Source organism: Microcaecilia unicolor, chromosome 2, assembly GCF_901765095.1.
Source record: "Microcaecilia unicolor chromosome 2, aMicUni1.1, whole genome shotgun sequence".
Taxonomy (NCBI): Eukaryota; Metazoa; Chordata; class Amphibia; order Gymnophiona; family Siphonopidae; genus Microcaecilia; species Microcaecilia unicolor.
The window spans coordinates 653,580,693-653,599,081 of NC_044032.1; the positions used below are offsets into that span (position 1 = coordinate 653,580,693).

The following is an 18,389-nucleotide window of genomic DNA, read 5'->3' on the forward strand; positions in this document are numbered from 1 at the left end:
AGAAGGGAACGTGGCTATAAACTGTTGATTCAATGGGCTGACCCCCTTCTTCTGTCGGATTTGGGGTAAAAGTGGTAGATAGTCGGACTGGGTATACATTGATGGGCCCCCCTTTTCGGCCGGGAGAGAGGGCCTTTTGCGGACTTGATTGGGGAAACCGGGTAATGTTCTTCACAACCCGTTTACTCTTCCGGGTAGTCACGTGGCCAGTTGGTTCAGGTGAGGCTGGTCGGGAAATCTCTTCGGCCTCCGACTCTGACCCGGAAGCTTCGGCGTTATCCGGGCCCTCTGCCAGGCCCGCGAAGTCGGGGTATATAGGGGCATATGGCGGTGGCGCAATATCGTCTTCGTACGCTTCCGCCGTAGCAAGTATCGGGGCCTTTGGAGGCTTCTTTTCGGGCAAACCCTGAACTTTCCCTCGGGTTTCCTTCAGGGGCTTCAGTCTAGAAAGTGTGTTGGTGGTACTGGGCGTGGTTTCTGCTTTAGCAATGGTAGCAGGGGGCGTGGTCTCAGTGGCTTCAACGCTAGGGGCGGTCGGCCTTATGGGGGCGGTCCCTGCAGCCTTCTGAACGGCGACGGTTGCCGTGCTTTGGAGAGCGAAGGCATGGGTCGGCAGGGCTTTAAGTTTAGTTTTTCGGCCTTTTCTCTGCTTTACCACCATGAGGGCGGCTTTCTCTACCTTCCGTTGGGCCCAAGCCGGCGGATCCCGGACTACATCCAACCACGCTTGGATGTACGGAATGTCCTCGGGACAGCCTGGGTTCCCCTCAACTATGACAATATTCATGACTGCCGCCACCTTTTCATACTCAAATGACCCTCCCGGGGGCCATTCAGCAATCCCTAGCCCAGGCCACATAAATTGACATCGCTGTATCATCCCGGCCCTGCTACATTTATCTTGATCGAACACTTCGCTAAAGTGTTTCGTCATTAAATCTAACGGTGTGGACCCACCCCCGCCCATCCTAACCTGAGTGCCAAAGGACAGGTGACGGACAAAGGGGGAAAGGGGTGGTGGAGGAGTAAGGGGTCTCGTTCCACCAGACACAGAAGGTTCAACACTCGGCCTGACCAGATCGCGGTCGCCCGGCCTGGAAATGCAAGCCCATTCACACACTTTCATACGCCACAAGAAACCCTCCCATTCGCCGTTCGGTTTCGTCGTCGAAGCCTAGTGAGTTTCGGGACCTAGTCTGTATTACCAATAGTCCGTAATAGTCACTGGCTGAAAGAGGGTGATCACGCCTCTTCTTCGGTCCTTACTGGGCCGGTCACTACGTAGAGTATACTCGCCTGTCCGCCGGGGTCGCAGGCCGCGCCGTCGTACGCTTCTCTCTGAAATAGAAAAAGGTGCCTTGCCGGAACCACACAGCCCCCTCTACAGTCAGGCGGAGTTGATCGGCCCTCCTCCGGGAGATGGACGCTGAAATCAGCGGTGGCCACTCACCATCTTCTCGGGAGGGGATCGATGACCCGATCCGACCGCAGTGGGGGAGGGGAAGAATATAATCCGATTTCCCTTTTGATAGCACTCCTGGCTGGCTCGCCAATGAAACAGGCTAGTAAATCAGAAGACAAAAGGCCAAATTTGGTTCCAAACAAGGCAACTTTATTGCTAGCAAGTGAACAGTACCGAGTAATCTCGGGACACTGTGTGTCGCAAATCACCTGACACTTACATTTATACTTCCCTACTGGGCCTGCGCACTAGGCCCCTTACACATCACATTTGGCATGCGCAGTAAACAGTTGTAGTTCTTACAGTGCATATTTGTAGTTCTCAGTACGTACACACGTCATAATACTGAAAAGATACTGGCAAGAGAAACGAAACTTAGCAGCTTATTCTACACACACACAATGCTCCTTTCTAGCACAGGAGATAAGGCTCGTCGGCTCAGAGATGCAGGGCGGGGGTGTTAGCACCCTCCAAGGCCACCTATTCATGTGGCACCTACGTGCAAGCTGATCTCGTATAAGCCTTGCTACTACAGTTACAGTTACAAGCTATATGTCTAATAGCCCTGCATTCTGTCTTACATTAGTAAACAATAAAACTGGGTAAGGCACAAAGGTCCAGTGCATTAATAAAGTATGGCTAAAGAGCCAAGAGCAGAGGTAGAATACATAAGTATAAGTCCATCAGTAGGCACAAAACATGAGGTTGTTCTGGTAGGCAGTAGTATTCGGGTAGTATCCGGCGTTCCACTCCTACAATAGCACTGTGATAAAACTTAGGGACAGGGAAATAAAAAAGGGGAAAAACTGTGAGGCTGATATTCAAAGAATTTATGCTCCTGATTTTGAGAGTTAGACTCCTAAATTGATCTCTTTGAAAATTAACCAGGGAATTTATTCCCAGAATTTCACTGAACTCCTAAATTTTGGAACATAAAAAGTGGATGGGATCAGAGCCAAATTTAGAGCAGGGGAAAAATTAGGAGCTTAACCTTAGCAGCACTCGGCTCGTACATCTAGAAGAATGAATGGGGGGTATAAATTTATAAACATAAGTTTTTATCCAAGCAAATCCTGCATGCTATACAGGAAATACCGCCGCACTACCCATCCTACCCCAAGTGCGCCATAATTTACGACGCTACAAGCATTTATTTTTGTAGCACTGGAGTGGACCCAGTGGTAATTGGGCAGTGCCACGTACTGCCCAGTTACCACTGGATTAACACTGGAGCCATTCCCCCCCCCCCCTAAATCGCCATGCATGCGGCAAGTGCTTTACTTGCCGCCTGGTCATTTCCTGTAGGAAAGCGAGACTTCCCTTTTACCGGCTGCTTATCAACAAACATATTATGCTTTTAATAAAGGTGATTGATCCTAAGGAGCTTAGCCAAGAGTGGGTGGCAGAGCCGGTGGCGGGAGGCGGGGATAGTGCTGGGCAGACTTATACGGTCTGTGCCAGAGCCGGTGGCGGGAGGCAGGGATAGTGCTGGGCAGACTTACACAGTCTGTGCCCTGAAAAGGACAGGTACAAATCAAGGTAAGGTATACACAAAAAGTAGCACATATGAGTTTATCTTGTTGGGCAGACTGGATGGACCATGCAGGTCTTTTTCTGCTGTCATTTACTATGTTACTATGTTATGTTACTATCTGTTTGACAGAAAATATTTTATTACTTTGACTTATAAACCACTTGTCCCTGAAACATGCTCAAACAACAGAATAATCAATTTGTGTATCTAAAAGGTAAAGTTCTACAAAATAGATGAAGATGTGATGCCATATGCTCCAGTGAAAAGAGAGTTTAATTCTACTTCCATTTAATTTCAATATATTCCATCATCGTTATAACACCAGGCTTCCCAGGGCAGATTACAACAGTTAAGATGAACCCATCAGGAAACAGGATATTCTCATTGAAATTTGGCCATCTGTATTGTATACAATGTATTTGAAGGAGTGGAACGCCGGATACTACTCGAATACTATGAATACTACTAATACTACTGACCACCAGAACAACTTCATGTTTTGTGCCTACTGATGGACTTATACTTATGGACTCTACCTCTGCTTTTGGCCTTTTAGCCATACTTTATTAATGCACTGGACCTTTTGTGCCTTACATATAATGAGCCTAGACTAGGACCTAAACCTGTGCAGTTTAGACTTTTACTAGTAGTATGTATTTGTTAACCAGCAGCTAGATAACAAATTGTAGTAGTCAGCAATTAGGGTTGTATGGAAGGCAGCTGGCTCTGCCAGCGCAGTCTCGTGATCCCTGCATAGAGGCTGTATTGTGTAAATGTGCTGGAACACTGAAATAAGTTACTGTTTTGCTGCAGTTTATACTGAAGTTAGATTTTGCTGTAAAGGACAATCTATTGTGCTTTGCTAAAAGAAGCTGTAACTTGTAGCATGGCAGCCATTAACTTTGTTTTTTCTGTGAAATACATTTTCTCTCCTTCTGTGCCTTTTCTGAAATATAAGGCTTGCAAGCTGACAGTTAGCTCAGAGCTGTAACCAGATAGCAGAAACCAGCTGGAACTTGTGCTGCTTATCAGTGTATTGCCTTATATGGTATATGCAATGCCAAATAACTGTGAATAGACTAGAGACCAGTGTTGGAAATAGAGGGTTGTGTGCAAAGCCAAAGATAAGTTTCGTTTCCTGGGTTCTGTGTAAGATCCTCTGTCTGTAACTGCGCATGACTACTGATAAGAGTGTATAAGAACGAGTGTCAGGTGACGCTCAGGGAGCAGTATTCTGAGATTGTACTCGTTGCTGTGCATTGCTAGCAATAAAAAGCTGCTTTGTTTTGGAACCAATTTGTCTTTCGTCTCCTGATTTTCGGACCCGTTACATATTTATTTAGTTTTTAGTGTAGAAAAATGAGCACAAAATACAGAGTTTAAAATTGCTGTTTCTACCAGCTATTATAATTTTTAAAGCTGTTTTAGTGATATTCAGTTGTGATTTCAGGATATTCATATCTACAGATGGGAAGCTTTCAAATAAATTAAAAAGCTGTCCAGTAAGAAACAAAACCCTTTTGTCCTCCACCTTTTTTTATTTTATTTGTACCCTGCACTTTCCCACTCATGGCAGGCTCAATGCGGCTTACATGGGGCAATGGAGGGTTAAGTGACTTGCCCAGAGTCACAAGGAGCTGCCTGTGCCTGAAGTGGGAATCGAACCCAGTTCCTCAAGACCAAAGTCCACCACTGCTAACCACTAGGCCACTCCTCCTTGTTTTAAGGCACTGTCTATCCAGTTGAAACAGCTTTAGACTTGTTTCAGATGGAACAACAATTAAAAAACGACAATGTGGAGCAGCAGCTCCTAGGTTTGCTTGCTTTGTTTTGAGTGAATGAGGATGACGGCTGCGCTGGGAAGGGGAAACTGGCTTTCTTGCTTATAGTGGACTAGATAGGCTCACTTCCACTGCTGTTTATTTAACCTCCTTGCTCTACACAGATGCACTTTAAGGAGGTAGGAAATCCCAGAACACCTCACCCAAGGAGCGTGCATGACCCATTATGTGACCTGAAGTTAGTAGGCAGAGCTTATCATCCTGTCAAGTACGTTGTTTTGGGTGTACAAAGATGACGGTGGCTGCATTTGAGAGAATGAAAACTTCCTTGGATGAAGTGGCTTCAGCCTTTTCACATCATGCCGTCTCCTTGACCACACCAGGGGGAGGAGCTCTGAACATGCTCTGTCTGTTCCGTCTCCTTGACCACACCAGGGGGAGGAGCTCTGAACATGCTTCCTCTGTCTGTTCTTTGTCTAGTGTCTGCAAGAGCTGCAAAGAGGAAAAAGACTGAGAACAAAAGCAAAACCTTTCTGTCTCTGGGTCCTGGAATCCCTGCAAGACCCAGTCTCAGATCTGTAGAGGGAATTTATCTGAGACCTGGAATCAGCTCAACCTCCTCCTGTTTTATTCATCTGTCCAGGAAAAGGGAAATCTCCAGCTTCAATCTATTCAGAGGGGAAACAGCAGGGAAATGTCTGCCCTGGTTCCTGATAAGGTAAGAAATGATTCTGTCTCCTCTTGCACACAGGGTTCCAGCACTAACAGGAAAATATTTCTGTCCAGTTTTTCCTGCTTTCTCTTCTCTTCTCTTCTCTCTCCGTATTTGTCCATGTCCAGTGAAGCTCTGTTGCCATGTGAGAAGGAGGCAGCAAGGGGAAAGCTTCAGGCCAGCTGTTGAGAGCAAGACTGCAGTGCCAACCCTACCTGCTAATGCTACAAATCTGTAGGCCTTTGAGGAGGGGGACAGTGGGAGGTAGGAAGGCATGTGGGACCCCTAGGGGGGAACAGGGTGGGGGCCAGAAGCTGCACATGAATGGAAGGCATAGAGGAAGATTCTGCATATGGATGGAAGGGAAGTGAAGTGGGAGATCCACATGAAGGAAAAGAAAGAGGAGAGGAGAAATGCACATGGAAGAGAAGGGGAGTTGGAAAGCAAATGAAAGGAAGGAAGGAATGGGAGAGGAGACTATTCTGCACATGGATAGAAGGAAAGTGTGTGTGTGAGTGTAGAAGAGAAGGCAGAGGGGAAAATGCACATGAATGTTGCCATAGAAAGAGCATGGAGCAAAAAAAAAGATGAACACACACTTAAAGAATGGAAACAATTACAAAGAAAATACAAATACAGCATCAGACATACCAAAAGAACGTATTACAAAACCATAATAGGACCAGATTACAAGGACACACACAAACGCTTTTCACTCGTAAACAATCTCCTAAACACCACACGAGTCACCTCGAACAACACAGACACCCCATCGGCAGCCAACCTAGCAAAGTATTTCAATGAAAAAATTGCAAAGCTCAGATGCATGATACTAAGTAACACCATTGAATATTCAAGCATCCTTGAATGCCTAGACCCAATACCCAGGGAATACCCAGCTGATCGATCATGGACCAATTTTGACCTAATTTCAGTAGATGAACTCACACACTGGCTCAAAAAATATGCCAAATCTCAGTGCAAACTCGACATTTGCCCTACCAGCCTAATAAGAGCTGCACCCAAACAATTAAAAAAAGACCTCACGAACCAAATTAAACTATAGACTCCTACATGGTCTCTTCCCCACGGAAATTGGAAACATACTAACTCCGTTGCCAAACGATGCCAAGAAAAGCACAATGGACTTAACCAACTACCGACCAGTCACCTCAATCCCACTCATTACAAAGTTGATGGAAGGCATAGTGACGAAGCAGCTCACAGATTACCTGACCAAACACTCAATTCTACACGAGTCACAGTCGGGATTCTGTTCAAATCATAGCACTGAAACCATACTAGTGTCCGCAATGAACTCCTTCAAAAAAACAATTGCAACCGGCAAGAACATACTCGTATTACAATTCGACATGTCCAGTGCCTTCGACATGGTGGATCATGGAATACTACTACACATACTAGAATACTTCGGAATCGGAGGCCAAGTTCTCAAATGGTTTAAAGGATTCCTCACCACTAGATCCTACCAAGTTATAATGAATACTACCAGATCACCGCCTTGGACACCAGAATGTGGAGTCCCTCAAGGATCCCTCCTTTCACCCACAATCTTCAACCTAATGATGATACCACTAGCCAAACTCTTGGCCAATCAAAACCTTAACCCCTACATATATGTCGATGACGTCACAATCTACATCCCATTTAAGAGTGACTTAAATGAAATAACCAACGAGATCAACCAGAGCTTCCAGATCATGCACTCTTGGGCGGACTCATTCCGGTTAAAGCTCAATGCAGAAAAAACCCAATGCCTAGTTCTCACCTCCCAATACAACACAAACAGTTACTCCACTATAACCACACCTCACTGCACACTTCCTATCTCAGAAAATCTGAAAATTCTTGGAGTCACCATGGATCGAAACCTCACACTCGATACCCACGTGAAGAACACAATGAAAAAAATGTTCCAATCGATGTGGAAACTCAAAAGAATTAAACCTTTTATCCCAAGAAATGTCTTTCGCACCCTGGTACAGTCACTAGTAATAAGCCACTTGGACTACTGCAACTCTCTGTACGCAGGCTGTAAAGAACAGACCATTAAAAAACTCCAAACAACCCAAAACACGGCAGCCAGACTCATCTTTGGAAAACCTAAATATGAAAGTGCGAAGCCCCTAAGAGAGAAACTACATTGGCTACTACTCAAGGAACGTATTGAGTTCAAGATCTGCACAACCGTGCACAAAATCATTCACGCAGACGGCCCACTCTATATGCTAAGCCTAGTGGACCTACCGCCCAGAAATGCCAAAAGATCGGCCCGCAAATTCCTCAATCTGAATTTCCCCAGCTGCAAAGGAGTGAAATACAAACAGGCTTATGCTACGACCTTTGCATAGAAAAGCACACAGTTTTGGAATGCGTTACCCAAGGCCCTGAAAACCATGAACAATCTAACCAGCTTCCGCAAAGCTCTGAAAACACACCTCTTTAACAAAGCTTACAAAAGTCACCCTCAATGACACAAATCATCCCCCAAACCACCCAAGCACACCTAAAACACTTCTCACACAACCTACCCAACATCCGCCCATCTAAATCCTCTTTTACCTCAACTTATGATCTACTGAATTTAAATCATGTACTGACTTTATCATAACCTTACTCTGTAAGCCACATTGAGCCTGCAAAAAGGTGGGATAATGTGGGGTACAAATGTAATAATAATAATAGTAGTAGTAGGAGGAAAGTGTTGCCAGATTGGGACAGACTGAAGGTCCCTCATGCCCAGTATCCTATTTTCCAACAGTGGCCAAACCAATTTACAAGTACCTGGCAAGATCCCCAAACAGTAAAATAGATTGTATGTGCTTATCCTTGAAATAAGCAGTGGATTTTACCTAAGTCCATCTTAATAATGGCTTTTGGACTTTTTTCTTTTAGGAAGTTAGCCAAACCTTTTTTAAAACCTTGCTAAGGTAACTGCGTTTACCACATTTTCTTTCAATGAATTCCAGAGTTTTGAAATATTTTCTTTGATTTCAATTTACTACTTAATAGTTTCATTGTGTGTCCCCTAGTCGTAGTATTTTGAGAAAGAGTAAACAAGCGATTCACGTCCACCAATTCCATTCCACTCATTATTTTATTGACCTCTGTCATATCTCCCCTCAGCTGCCTCTTCTCCAAGCTGAAGAGCCTTAGCCGCTTTAGCCTTTCCTTATAGGGGAGTCGTACATCCCTGTTATCTTTTTCATCACCTTTCTCGGTAAATTTTCTGATTCCGCTGTATCTTTTTTGAGATGCGGTGACCAGAATTGCACACAGTATTTGAGGTGCAGTCGCACTGTGGAGTGATAGAAAGGCATTATAACATTCTTATTTTCATTTTCCATTCCTTTCCTAATAAATACCTAACATTCTATTTGCTTCTCAACATTAAATACGCTCGTATCAAAACATTGCATATTAGAATCTACATTCTCCAATTTATTTACCACCATTTGAGAAAAACTGCAATCTGAGAAACAGTGGAATTGAACATACTCTCCATATGCTGAATTGAATCCCACAAATCTCTTAACGTCATTTCCTGCTGGTCCTGAATAGCTGAAGGCTGCTGAATTGGGGTAGGTGCCTGAATAGCTGTTGGCAACTTGACAAAAGTTAATGATGAAACTGCTTCTTCCAAGTGAACCTCCAGCCTGAGGAAGGGGCACCACCTGGGAAGCCTTATATGACAGGCAAAGGGAGGGAGAGGTAGGGTCTGCTCCAGTGAGCTCAAAGAAGCTCCAAGGGGAGATAATACTTGATTAATTGATGGTCCAGAAGAAATCAGGTGTTTGTCCATAGGACCCAGGACACTTGGAGTCGCTGTCTTCGGCTTCACTTTACGCTTCCCCTTTGAGAATTATAGTATAGAGTCAAAACTCCGAAGGGGCAGGGTGTGTACCTTACAACACGCCCCTTTTGGCATGCCCTGCGGCCTCACACCTGTGGTACAAATCTTTTCAAGGCAACAGGACCCTTGATATCTGCAGGTGTCCAATAGGGTGCCTGTTGGAATTGGCACCGACTCTCCCTCACAGGAGGGCTCCTCCCTCTGTAAGTTGACAACGGCAGAGGGTAGCTCCACCTCACACTATTGCCTCAGGCAAGCCACCACCCCCTTATTAAAGTTTGAAAAACCCTTTGCACTTAGAAATTAAAAAAAACTCTGAATGTTGATCACCTGATTCTCATAACATGATGTCTATTTTGGTGGCCCTTTACTAGGTGAAAAAATCTCAGCACCAATACAAACCCTCAAAATGACACAGTGATAGTGATTTTGGACAACTTACTACTCTAACTGATGAAAGCTTATTCCGTTGTGACAATTCCTCTGTGTACATATGCTGCACACACCGTCATGTTTCTAAATATAACTGAGATAAAATAACAATAACAAAGGATACAGCAGCTGACTGTTTGCTTTGTTTTCCGTGTACCAATATGGCGGCTGTTGGGCTAAACCGGCTTCAGCTTTCTGACGTCATGCCATCTCCTGTTCTTTCTCCAACCTTAGCTACACTAATCCACAACCTCTTTATCTCCCACCTCTTCAGTTGTTGTTGCTGCCTCCTCCTTCCAACTGCTAAATCAGTCAACATGAGAGATTTCCAGTGTAAAGACCAGGAAGTCTGTTCAAAATATTGGAGATTTAAGGGAACAGAACTCGTACTATATACTTCATACTATAATGTACTGGAGCTTTGATCTTACTGACTGAGGTCTTATATCAAAGTCTGTTATTTATTTATTTATTAGGATTTATTTACCGCATTTTTGAAGGAATTCACTCAAGGCGGTGTACAGTAAGAATAAATCAAACATGAGCAATAGGCAATTAGAGCAGTAAAAATATTTAAACAACAATACAAAGTATGGCATGGTATACTACTTTTGTTACTCAACACAATCTAAATTACGGGAACCACTGGTTTAAATTCAATCCCTTACTATATCTTCCAGTTGGTATTTGAGTATTTTCCTCCCAGCTGATACTCAACTTGATAAACTTATCCAATTGGACCTCAATGCTTCCAAGCGTTGACCGATCTCCAAGAGATCACACTTTGCTCAATATTTATATGAGCGCCAACGCTATCATTTGAGCTAGTCTTATCGTTGATCTTATCATTAAATATGACCAAAACCGAGCTTCTCATTTCCCCCCCCAAACCCACCTCCCCGCTCCCCCCGTTTTCTATTTCTGTTGATGGCTCTCTCATTCTCCCTGTCTCCTCAGCTCAAAACCTTGGGGTCATCTTTGACTCTTCTCTCTCCTTCTCTGCTCATATCCAGCAGATTGCCAAGACCTGTCGTTTCTTTACAACATCCGTAAAATCTGCCCCTTTCTTTCCGAGCACTCTACCAAAACCCTCATCCACACCCTTGTCACCTCTCGTTTAGACTACTGCAATCTGCTTCTTGCTGGCCTCCCACTTAGTCACCTCTCCCCCCTCCAGTCGGTTCAAAACTCTGCTGCGCGTCTCGTCTTCTGCCAGGGTTGCTTTACTCATACTACCCCTCTCCTCAAGACCCTTCACTGGCTCCCTATCCGTTTTCGCATCCTCTTCAAACTTCTTCTACTAACCTATAAATGTACTCACTCTGCTGCTCCTCAGTATCTCTCCACAGTCGTCCTTCCCTACACCCCTTCCCGTGCACTCCGCTCCATGGATAAATCCTTCTTATCTGTTCCCTTCTCCACTACTGCCAACTCCAGACTTCGCGCCTTCTGTCTCGCTCCACCCTACGCCTGGAATAAACTTCCTGAGCCCCTACGTCTTGCCCCATCCTTGGCCACCTTTAAATCTAGACTGAAAGCCCACCTCTTTAACATTGCTTTTGACTCGTAACCACTTGTAACCACTCGCCTCCACCTACCCTCCTCTCTTCCTTCCCGTTCACATTAATTGATTTGATTTGCTTACTTTATTTATTTTTTGTCTATTAGATTGTAAGCTCTTTGAGCAGGGACTGTCTTTCTTCTGTGTTTGTGCAGCGCTGCGTACGCCTTGTAGCGCTATAGAAATGCTAAATAGTAGTAGTAGTAGTAGGTTCATTTAGGAATAAACAAGAAACAGAACCAATGATTAGACTGGCTCCAATGATAGCCAGGGAGGAAAGTAGGGAAGTCCGATGGGAACCGATCAGCTGTTGCCTGCTGCAGCGCCTTCACTCGGAGGTGAGAGGCACTGTGAGGGCTCGGCCCGGTGGCAGACGGAGGGGGCGGGGGAGCGGCGTCGGTGGCGATCTCAGGGGGAGCGGAGGATGGTGGAGGCCGGGGCTGCGGGAAGCTGTCATTTCAATGCAGGGGGAGGGGGGAGTGGCAGCGACCTCAGGTGGGGGCGTCGTCGGAGGAGAAAAAAGAAAGCCAAGTGCTCGTCAGGGACGTCCTTGAAGGACGTCCATGTTAGACACTTTAGAAGGACGTCCCTGACGAGCACTTGGGACACACAGCTTGTTCTTTCACAGCAGTCCCAGCCTAACGAAAGGTGGCAAAGTATGCAGCAAAATCATTGCAGTTCAGTTTATTTTTATTTTATTTATTTATTTGTTACATTTGTATCCCACATTTTCCCACCTATTTGGAGACTCAATGTGGCTTACATAGTACCGTTATGGCATTCGCCAAGTCCGGTAGAGAAACAAATACAAGGTGATATAGTCAAATAAAGGTACATGTGTTTCAGGTACAATGGGGATCGAGGAGAGGAAGGTTGTATAGTGTCCATTACGATCTTTGGTTTTGCTTTGTTGCAGTGTGTAGGTAGGTGGTTATGTTGGGTCGGTGGGGTATGCCTTTTTGAATAGGTTGGTTTTTAATGATTTCTTGAAGTTTAGATGGTCTATGTCGTTTTCACAGCTTTTGGCAATGCGTTCCATATTTGTATGCTTATGTAGGAGAAGCTGGATGAATAGACTGCTTTGTAATTAAGTCCTTTGCAGTTTGGGTAGTGGAGGTTTAGGTATGTTCGAGATGATCTGGCTATGTTTCTGAGTGGTAGGTCTATGAGGTCTGTCTTGTAGCCTGGGGCTTGGCCGTAGATAATTTTGTTGACCAGGGTGCAGATTTTGAAGGTAATGCGTTCTTTGATTGGAAGGCAATGCAGCTTTTCTTGGAGGGGTTTGGCACTTTCAAATTGCGATTTGCCAAATATCAGCCTAGCTGCTGTGTTTTGAGCGGTCTGAAGTTTCTTTGTGAGTTGTTCTTTGCATCCCGCATAGATTCCGTTGCAGTAGTCTGCATGGCTTAGTACCATTGATTGTATTAGGTTACGAAATGATTCCCTCGGGACGAAAGGTTTTACTCGTTTAAGTTTCCACATTGAGTGGAACATTTTCTTTATTGTGGAGTTCACTTGGTTCTCGAGTGTAAGGTTGCGGTCGAGTATGACGGCAAGTATTTTCAAGTTGCCTGAGATAGGGAGGGTGTGTTCTGGAGTGGTTAAAGTTGTGGGTTTGTACATGTTGTGTTGAGATGAGAATGAGGCAGTGTGTTTTTTCTGTGCTCAGTTTCAGTTGAAAAGCGTTTGCCCATGAGTCCATGATGTTCAATCCAAGTTTGATTTTGTTGATGAATTCTGTTAGATCGTGTCTGAAGGGAATGTATATAGTGACATCGTCTGCATAGATGAATGGGTTGAGGCCTTGCTTAGATAAGGATTTGGCCAGTGGGATCATCATTATGTTGAATAAAATTTATTTTATTTTTTTTAAAATTTGTACCCCGCTCTTTCCCACTCATGGCAGGCTCAATGCGGCTTACATATTATATACAGGTACTTATTTGTACCTGGTGCAATGGAGGGTTAAGTGACTTCCCCAGAGTCACAAGGAGCTTCCTGTGCTTGAAGTGGGAATCGAACTTAGTTCCTCAGTTCCCCAGGACCAGAGTCCACCACCCTAACCACTAGGCCACTCCTCCACTCCGGTGATAGTGGTGATCCTTGAGGTACACCCAGTGCTTTTTTTGTGCCGGTACGCAACGGTACGGCGTACCGGCACCTTTTTTTTGCCCTGCACTTCCTCTCAGTCCCCCAGGGGCGTGGTGTGCTGGAGCCGGCTCACAAGAGCTCTTGCGAGCCGGTTGTTGTGGCAGGCGAGCCGGCGGTGAGTGAGGTAAGCATGGCAGGAGGGCGCCACAAGCCATGCTTACCTCATCTCCCGCACTTTGGGGGGTTTAAATCATCGTTCATTATTTTCCTCCGCAGCAGCCGCAGCGAAAGGCCGTCTGTCTCTAGCCTTCCCTTTGTTTCCAGTCAATGTCCCGCCTTCTTCTGACATCATTTCCTCTTTCCGCGAAGGCGGGACACTGACTGGAAACGAAGGGAAGGCTAAGGCTAGAGACAGACGGCTTTTCGCTGTGGCTGCTACGACGGAGCAGGGGAGCGAGGAGAATCGCTGGGTGGGTATGGATGCCTGGAGGGGGGGCAGGGGAGCCAAGGGAATCGCTGGGTGGGTATGGATGCCTGGAGGGGGGGCAGGGGAGCCAAGGGAATCGCTGGGTGGGTATGGATGCCTGGAGGGGGGGGGCATGAGAGAGAAGGGAATTGCTGGGTGGGTATGGATGCCTGGAGAGGGGGGCAGGGGAGCCTAGGGAATCGCTGGGTGGGTATGGATGCCTGGAGGGGGGCAGGGGAGCCAAGGGAATTGCTGGGTGGGTATGGATGCCTGGAGGGGGGCAGGGGAGCCATGGGAATCGCTGGGTGGGTATGGATGCCTGGAGAGGGGGGCAGGGGAGCCTAGGGAATCGCTGGGTGGGTATGGATGCCTGGAGGGGGGGCAGGGGAGCGAAGGGAATCGCTGGGTGTGTATGGATGGCTGGAGGGGAGGCAGAGGAGCGAAAGGAATCGCTGGGTGGGTATGGATGGCTAGAGGGGAGGCAGGGGAGCGAAGGGAATCGCTGGGTGGGTATGGATGCCTGGAGGGGGGGCAGGGGAGCCAAGGGAATCGCTGGGTGGGTATGGATGGCTGGAGGGGGGGCAGGGGAGAGAAGGGAATCGCTGGGTGGGTATGGATGGCTGGAGGGGAGGGCAGGGGAGCCAAGGAAATTGCTGGGTTGGTATGGATGCCTGGAGGGGGGACAGGGGAGCCAAGGGAATCGCTGGGTGGGTATGGATGCCTTGAGGGATTCAGGGGAGAGAAGGGAATTGATGGGTGGGTATGGATGCCTGCAGGGGGGGCAGGGGAGTCAAGGGAATTGCTGGGTGGGTATGGATGGCTGGAGGGGGGGCAGGGGAGAGAAGAGAGTTGCAGGACATGGATGGAGGATAGGGAAGGGAGAGAGAAGAAATGCTTTACATGGATGGTGGGAAGGGAAGAGTGAGAGATGAGATGAGGGAAAAGGAAGAGAGGAGAAAAACTGCACATGGATGAAGAAAATAGGCAGAAGCTGGATCCACTTGGCAGTCAAGTCTGCGGAGGACCCAGCTTTTACTTACGGATGTAGGACAAAAAATGAAGAAGAAAGGCGGAAAGTAAAGAAATAAATGGAAGGGAAGCCCTGGAAACGGAGTTAAGGGAACAGATAGAGAGCAGCAGAATCAGAGACTGGGACCAATATGGAAAGAAAAACAGTCACCGGACAACAAAGATAGAAAAAAATCATTTTATTTTCATTTTAGTGTTTGGAATATGTCCAATTTGAGAATTTACATCTGCTGTCTTATTTTGCACTGGGTATACTGGAGCTGTTACAGCTTACAGAAATTATTTATAATGGAAAAAATCACGTTATTTTGTTCTATACTAGTAAAATATTTTCAATTATGTCTGTTTACATGCGCCATAGCTGGTATAAGGGGTGTGGCAAATGTGGGTGTGGCTATCATAGGGGTGGAGTCATATGTGGTGACCCTGCCCATAATGAGTACCGGCACCTTTTTTTCTACAAAATAAGCACTGGGTGCACCACAGTCTGCTTTCCAAGGTGGTGATATGTTTAGGTCTGATTTCACTTGGTATGTTCTGGTGGTTAGAAAACCCTTGATCCAGTTAAGTATATTTCCAGCAATCCCGAAGTAGTCTAAGAGTTTTAGTAGTATATTGTGGTTGACCATGTCGAATTGGAGGAGGAGTATGCTTTTACCTGTGGCTATTTCTTGCTTGAATTTGGCCAGGAGAGTGACTAGCACAGTTTCGGTACTATGGAAGGGGCGGAATCCCGATTGTGATTCATGTAGTATTGAGAACTTGACCATGTAGTCAGTGATCTGTTTGGTCACCATGCTGTCCATCAGCTTGACTGCTAGAGAAATAGATGCAATTGGGCGGTAGTTGGTAAGTTCGGTTATTTTTTATTTTTGGTGTCTTTTGGGTTGGGGTGAGTAGGATGTTACCATGTTCCTCTGGGAAAAGACCTTGTTGGAGCAGGTAGTTTAGGTGGGATGTGAGGTCTGTTAAGAAGCGGTCCGGGGCAGATTTTAGTAGGTATCTGGGGCAGGTGTCCAGTTTGCAGTGGGTGCTGGAGAACCTTTTGATCGCCTGGGTGACTTTCGATGGTGAGGAGTGTGAAGTTTGACCAAATTCGGTCGGCTGGGTGTTCTTCAGGGTTTGGATCCAAGCTATTAATGAAGTTATCGGTATCAGTATTGACCTGGGGTAGCGTTTTGCGTAGGTTTATAATTTTTTCATTGAAGTAGTTAGCGAGTTTGTCTGCGGAGGGGATGTCTATATTGGTAGCAGTGACCGCTGTGGTATCTAGTAGCTTGTTCACAAGTTGGTAAAGTTTCTTCGTGTCTTTGAAGTCTGGCCCTATTTTAGTTTTATAGTATGTCCTTTTGATTTGTCTTATTGCGTATTTATATTTTCTTTGTGTCTGTTTCTATGCATTGAGTGTGTGTTCGTCTTTTAATTTTCTTCAAACTCGTTGTGAGTTTAGACTGGGCAGGCTGGTTTTGTTGTGGGGGTTGCAGTAGGCTGTTTACTATACTGAACAGCTGCTTGGTTGAATTGGCAGCCTGTGCAATGCATTGAGAGAAATACTGTTTTTTTGGTTGCTGTTACGGCTTGGCGGTCCTTTGCCATGTGCTTCCTGCAGTTTAGCCTGTCTTCATCCAGGTGAGATTTGCGCCATCTCCTTTCCAGTTTTCGTCCTTCACATTTAAGGATCCGAAGTTCTGGAGAAAACAAAAACATAGTAGCATAGTAGATGACGGCGGATAAAGACCTGCACGGTCCATCCAGTCTACCCAACAAGGTAAACAATATAATGAAACTATGACTGACGGTGTCTTGTCTGTTGTTCTAGGCCTTGTTCAAGGATGTCGCTGCTTATTTCTTGGAAGTGGACTGGAACTTTCTGAGAGAATGGCAGAAGGAGCTGTACAAGAAGGTCATCAAGGAGGTTCATGACATCCTCATCTCACAAGGTAGTTATGTCTTTTTTTATCATCTACCACACAGGCACATTAATGGAATGGGTGCTGTTATTTTATCAGAGCTGGAAAAATCCCAGGTCCCAGGTCCCTTGGGCACCTGAAATTGAGACCTGGCTTCTGTTGCAAAAGATAAAATGTTTACTTTAAACTGGAGGCTTCATACAAGACCAGCTGCAGTCTGTCTCCCTTTTCTGTACAACAAAATTTTGACCTTTTTTCCTGAGAACTACAATTTCTGTGTAAGAATATAAATCAGGACGGAGGAAGTGACGTCACCGTCCGAAATGGCTGCCTAGCTCCGGAGCTCCGTCTACAACTTCTGTGTAAGAATATAAACCAGGTTTCAGTGGGCGTAAATCCTTACACCCAAAATTGGTCGCAGATCCCGGCGCAAAACACTATTCTATCAACAGCGCCTAACTCTGAGAACTGTTTATAGAATAGCGTTTAGCTCCAATTTTTATCAGCATCATTTTTTTGGCTCAATATACAGAACTTAGTCCTGTATGTACACACACACACTTTCATGCACTGCTTGTTCACAACAGGAAGCAGATGGAACCTCCCCAGGGCTTATACATTTTTATTTAAATGCTATTTTCCTGCTTACTTACAGGTTATTCAGTTGTTAATCCTGATGTCATTTTCAAGATTAAGAACAAAGACGAGAATTATTTCCCTCAACATTTTGAGTGGGAGGAAAAAGAAAACCCAGATGATCTCATTAAGAGTAAGTAAATGTTTTGGGTTTGAAGGGCTCTGAATTTTCAGATCAAAGTCTCCAGGCGTTTAGAGATTTAAGGTCCATTTCCTTATTTAGTATTATTGTATCTTTGATGACTCCTTCTAATGTATTTTCTCTTAACAGACCTTCCAGTTGTAACGTCTGTGATCTCACTCGGTGTTAAACAAGAGGAAGATCTCCCCTTGATGGATCCTCCTAAATCAGAGATGTCTGAACAGACTTACCCTCCTGTAACAAGTAAGTATAAAATTCCTCCTGCACATCTTAATAAAATCAGCCGGGATTATTTAGGAATTCAGAGCTGGTAAGGATAAGAAGCCATAATCCTCTCTGCAAAGCAGATACTGCCGGGGTGTGTAATTGAGCAGCATTGCTATTACTACTAGTACTACTACGTATCATTTCTGTAGGGTTACTAGACGTACACAGCACTGTACACTTCAACTTGAAGAGACAGTCCCTGCTCATCAGAGCTTACAGTCTATTCAAGACAGACCAATTAGGGATTAGGGAGTTAACATTGTCGAAAGGGTGAATTGTAGAACAGAAGAGAATGGAGTCGCACCATGGAGCGATACAAAGGCATTATAACGTCCTCATTTTTGTTTTCCATTCCTTTCCTAACATTCTATTTGCTTTCTTAGCTGCCACAGAACAATGAGCAGAGGGTTTCAACATATCATCAACAACGACTCCGAGATCCCTTTCTTGGTCGGTGACTCCTAACATGGAACCTTGCATTACGTAGCTATA

General features: G+C 45.4%; 1 protein-coding gene across 1 annotated transcript; it reads left to right on the forward strand.

Annotated features, from left to right (window-relative positions):
* Positions 1–5,281: 5,281 nt before the first annotated feature.
* Positions 5,282–17,944, forward strand: LOC115462253 (zinc finger protein 398-like). The gene is made up of 4 exons (XM_030192264.1): positions 5,282–5,483; positions 16,762–16,882; positions 17,508–17,621; positions 17,760–17,944. Exons 1-4 carry the CDS (start codon positions 5,472–5,474, stop codon positions 17,942–17,944), a joined length of 432 nt encoding a protein of 143 aa, XP_030048124.1. The 5' UTR covers positions 5,282–5,471.
* The last annotated feature ends 445 nt before the right edge of the window (positions 17,945–18,389 follow it).

Coding starts and splice junctions, on each gene's coding strand:
- LOC115462253 (XM_030192264.1), top strand. Junction 16,883..17,507: donor TGACATCCTCATCTCACAAG/GTAGTTATGTCT, acceptor GCTTACTTACAG/GTTATTCAGTTGTTAATCCT. Junction 17,622..17,759: donor CCCAGATGATCTCATTAAGA/GTAAGTAAATGT, acceptor TTCTCTTAACAG/ACCTTCCAGTTGTAACGTCT.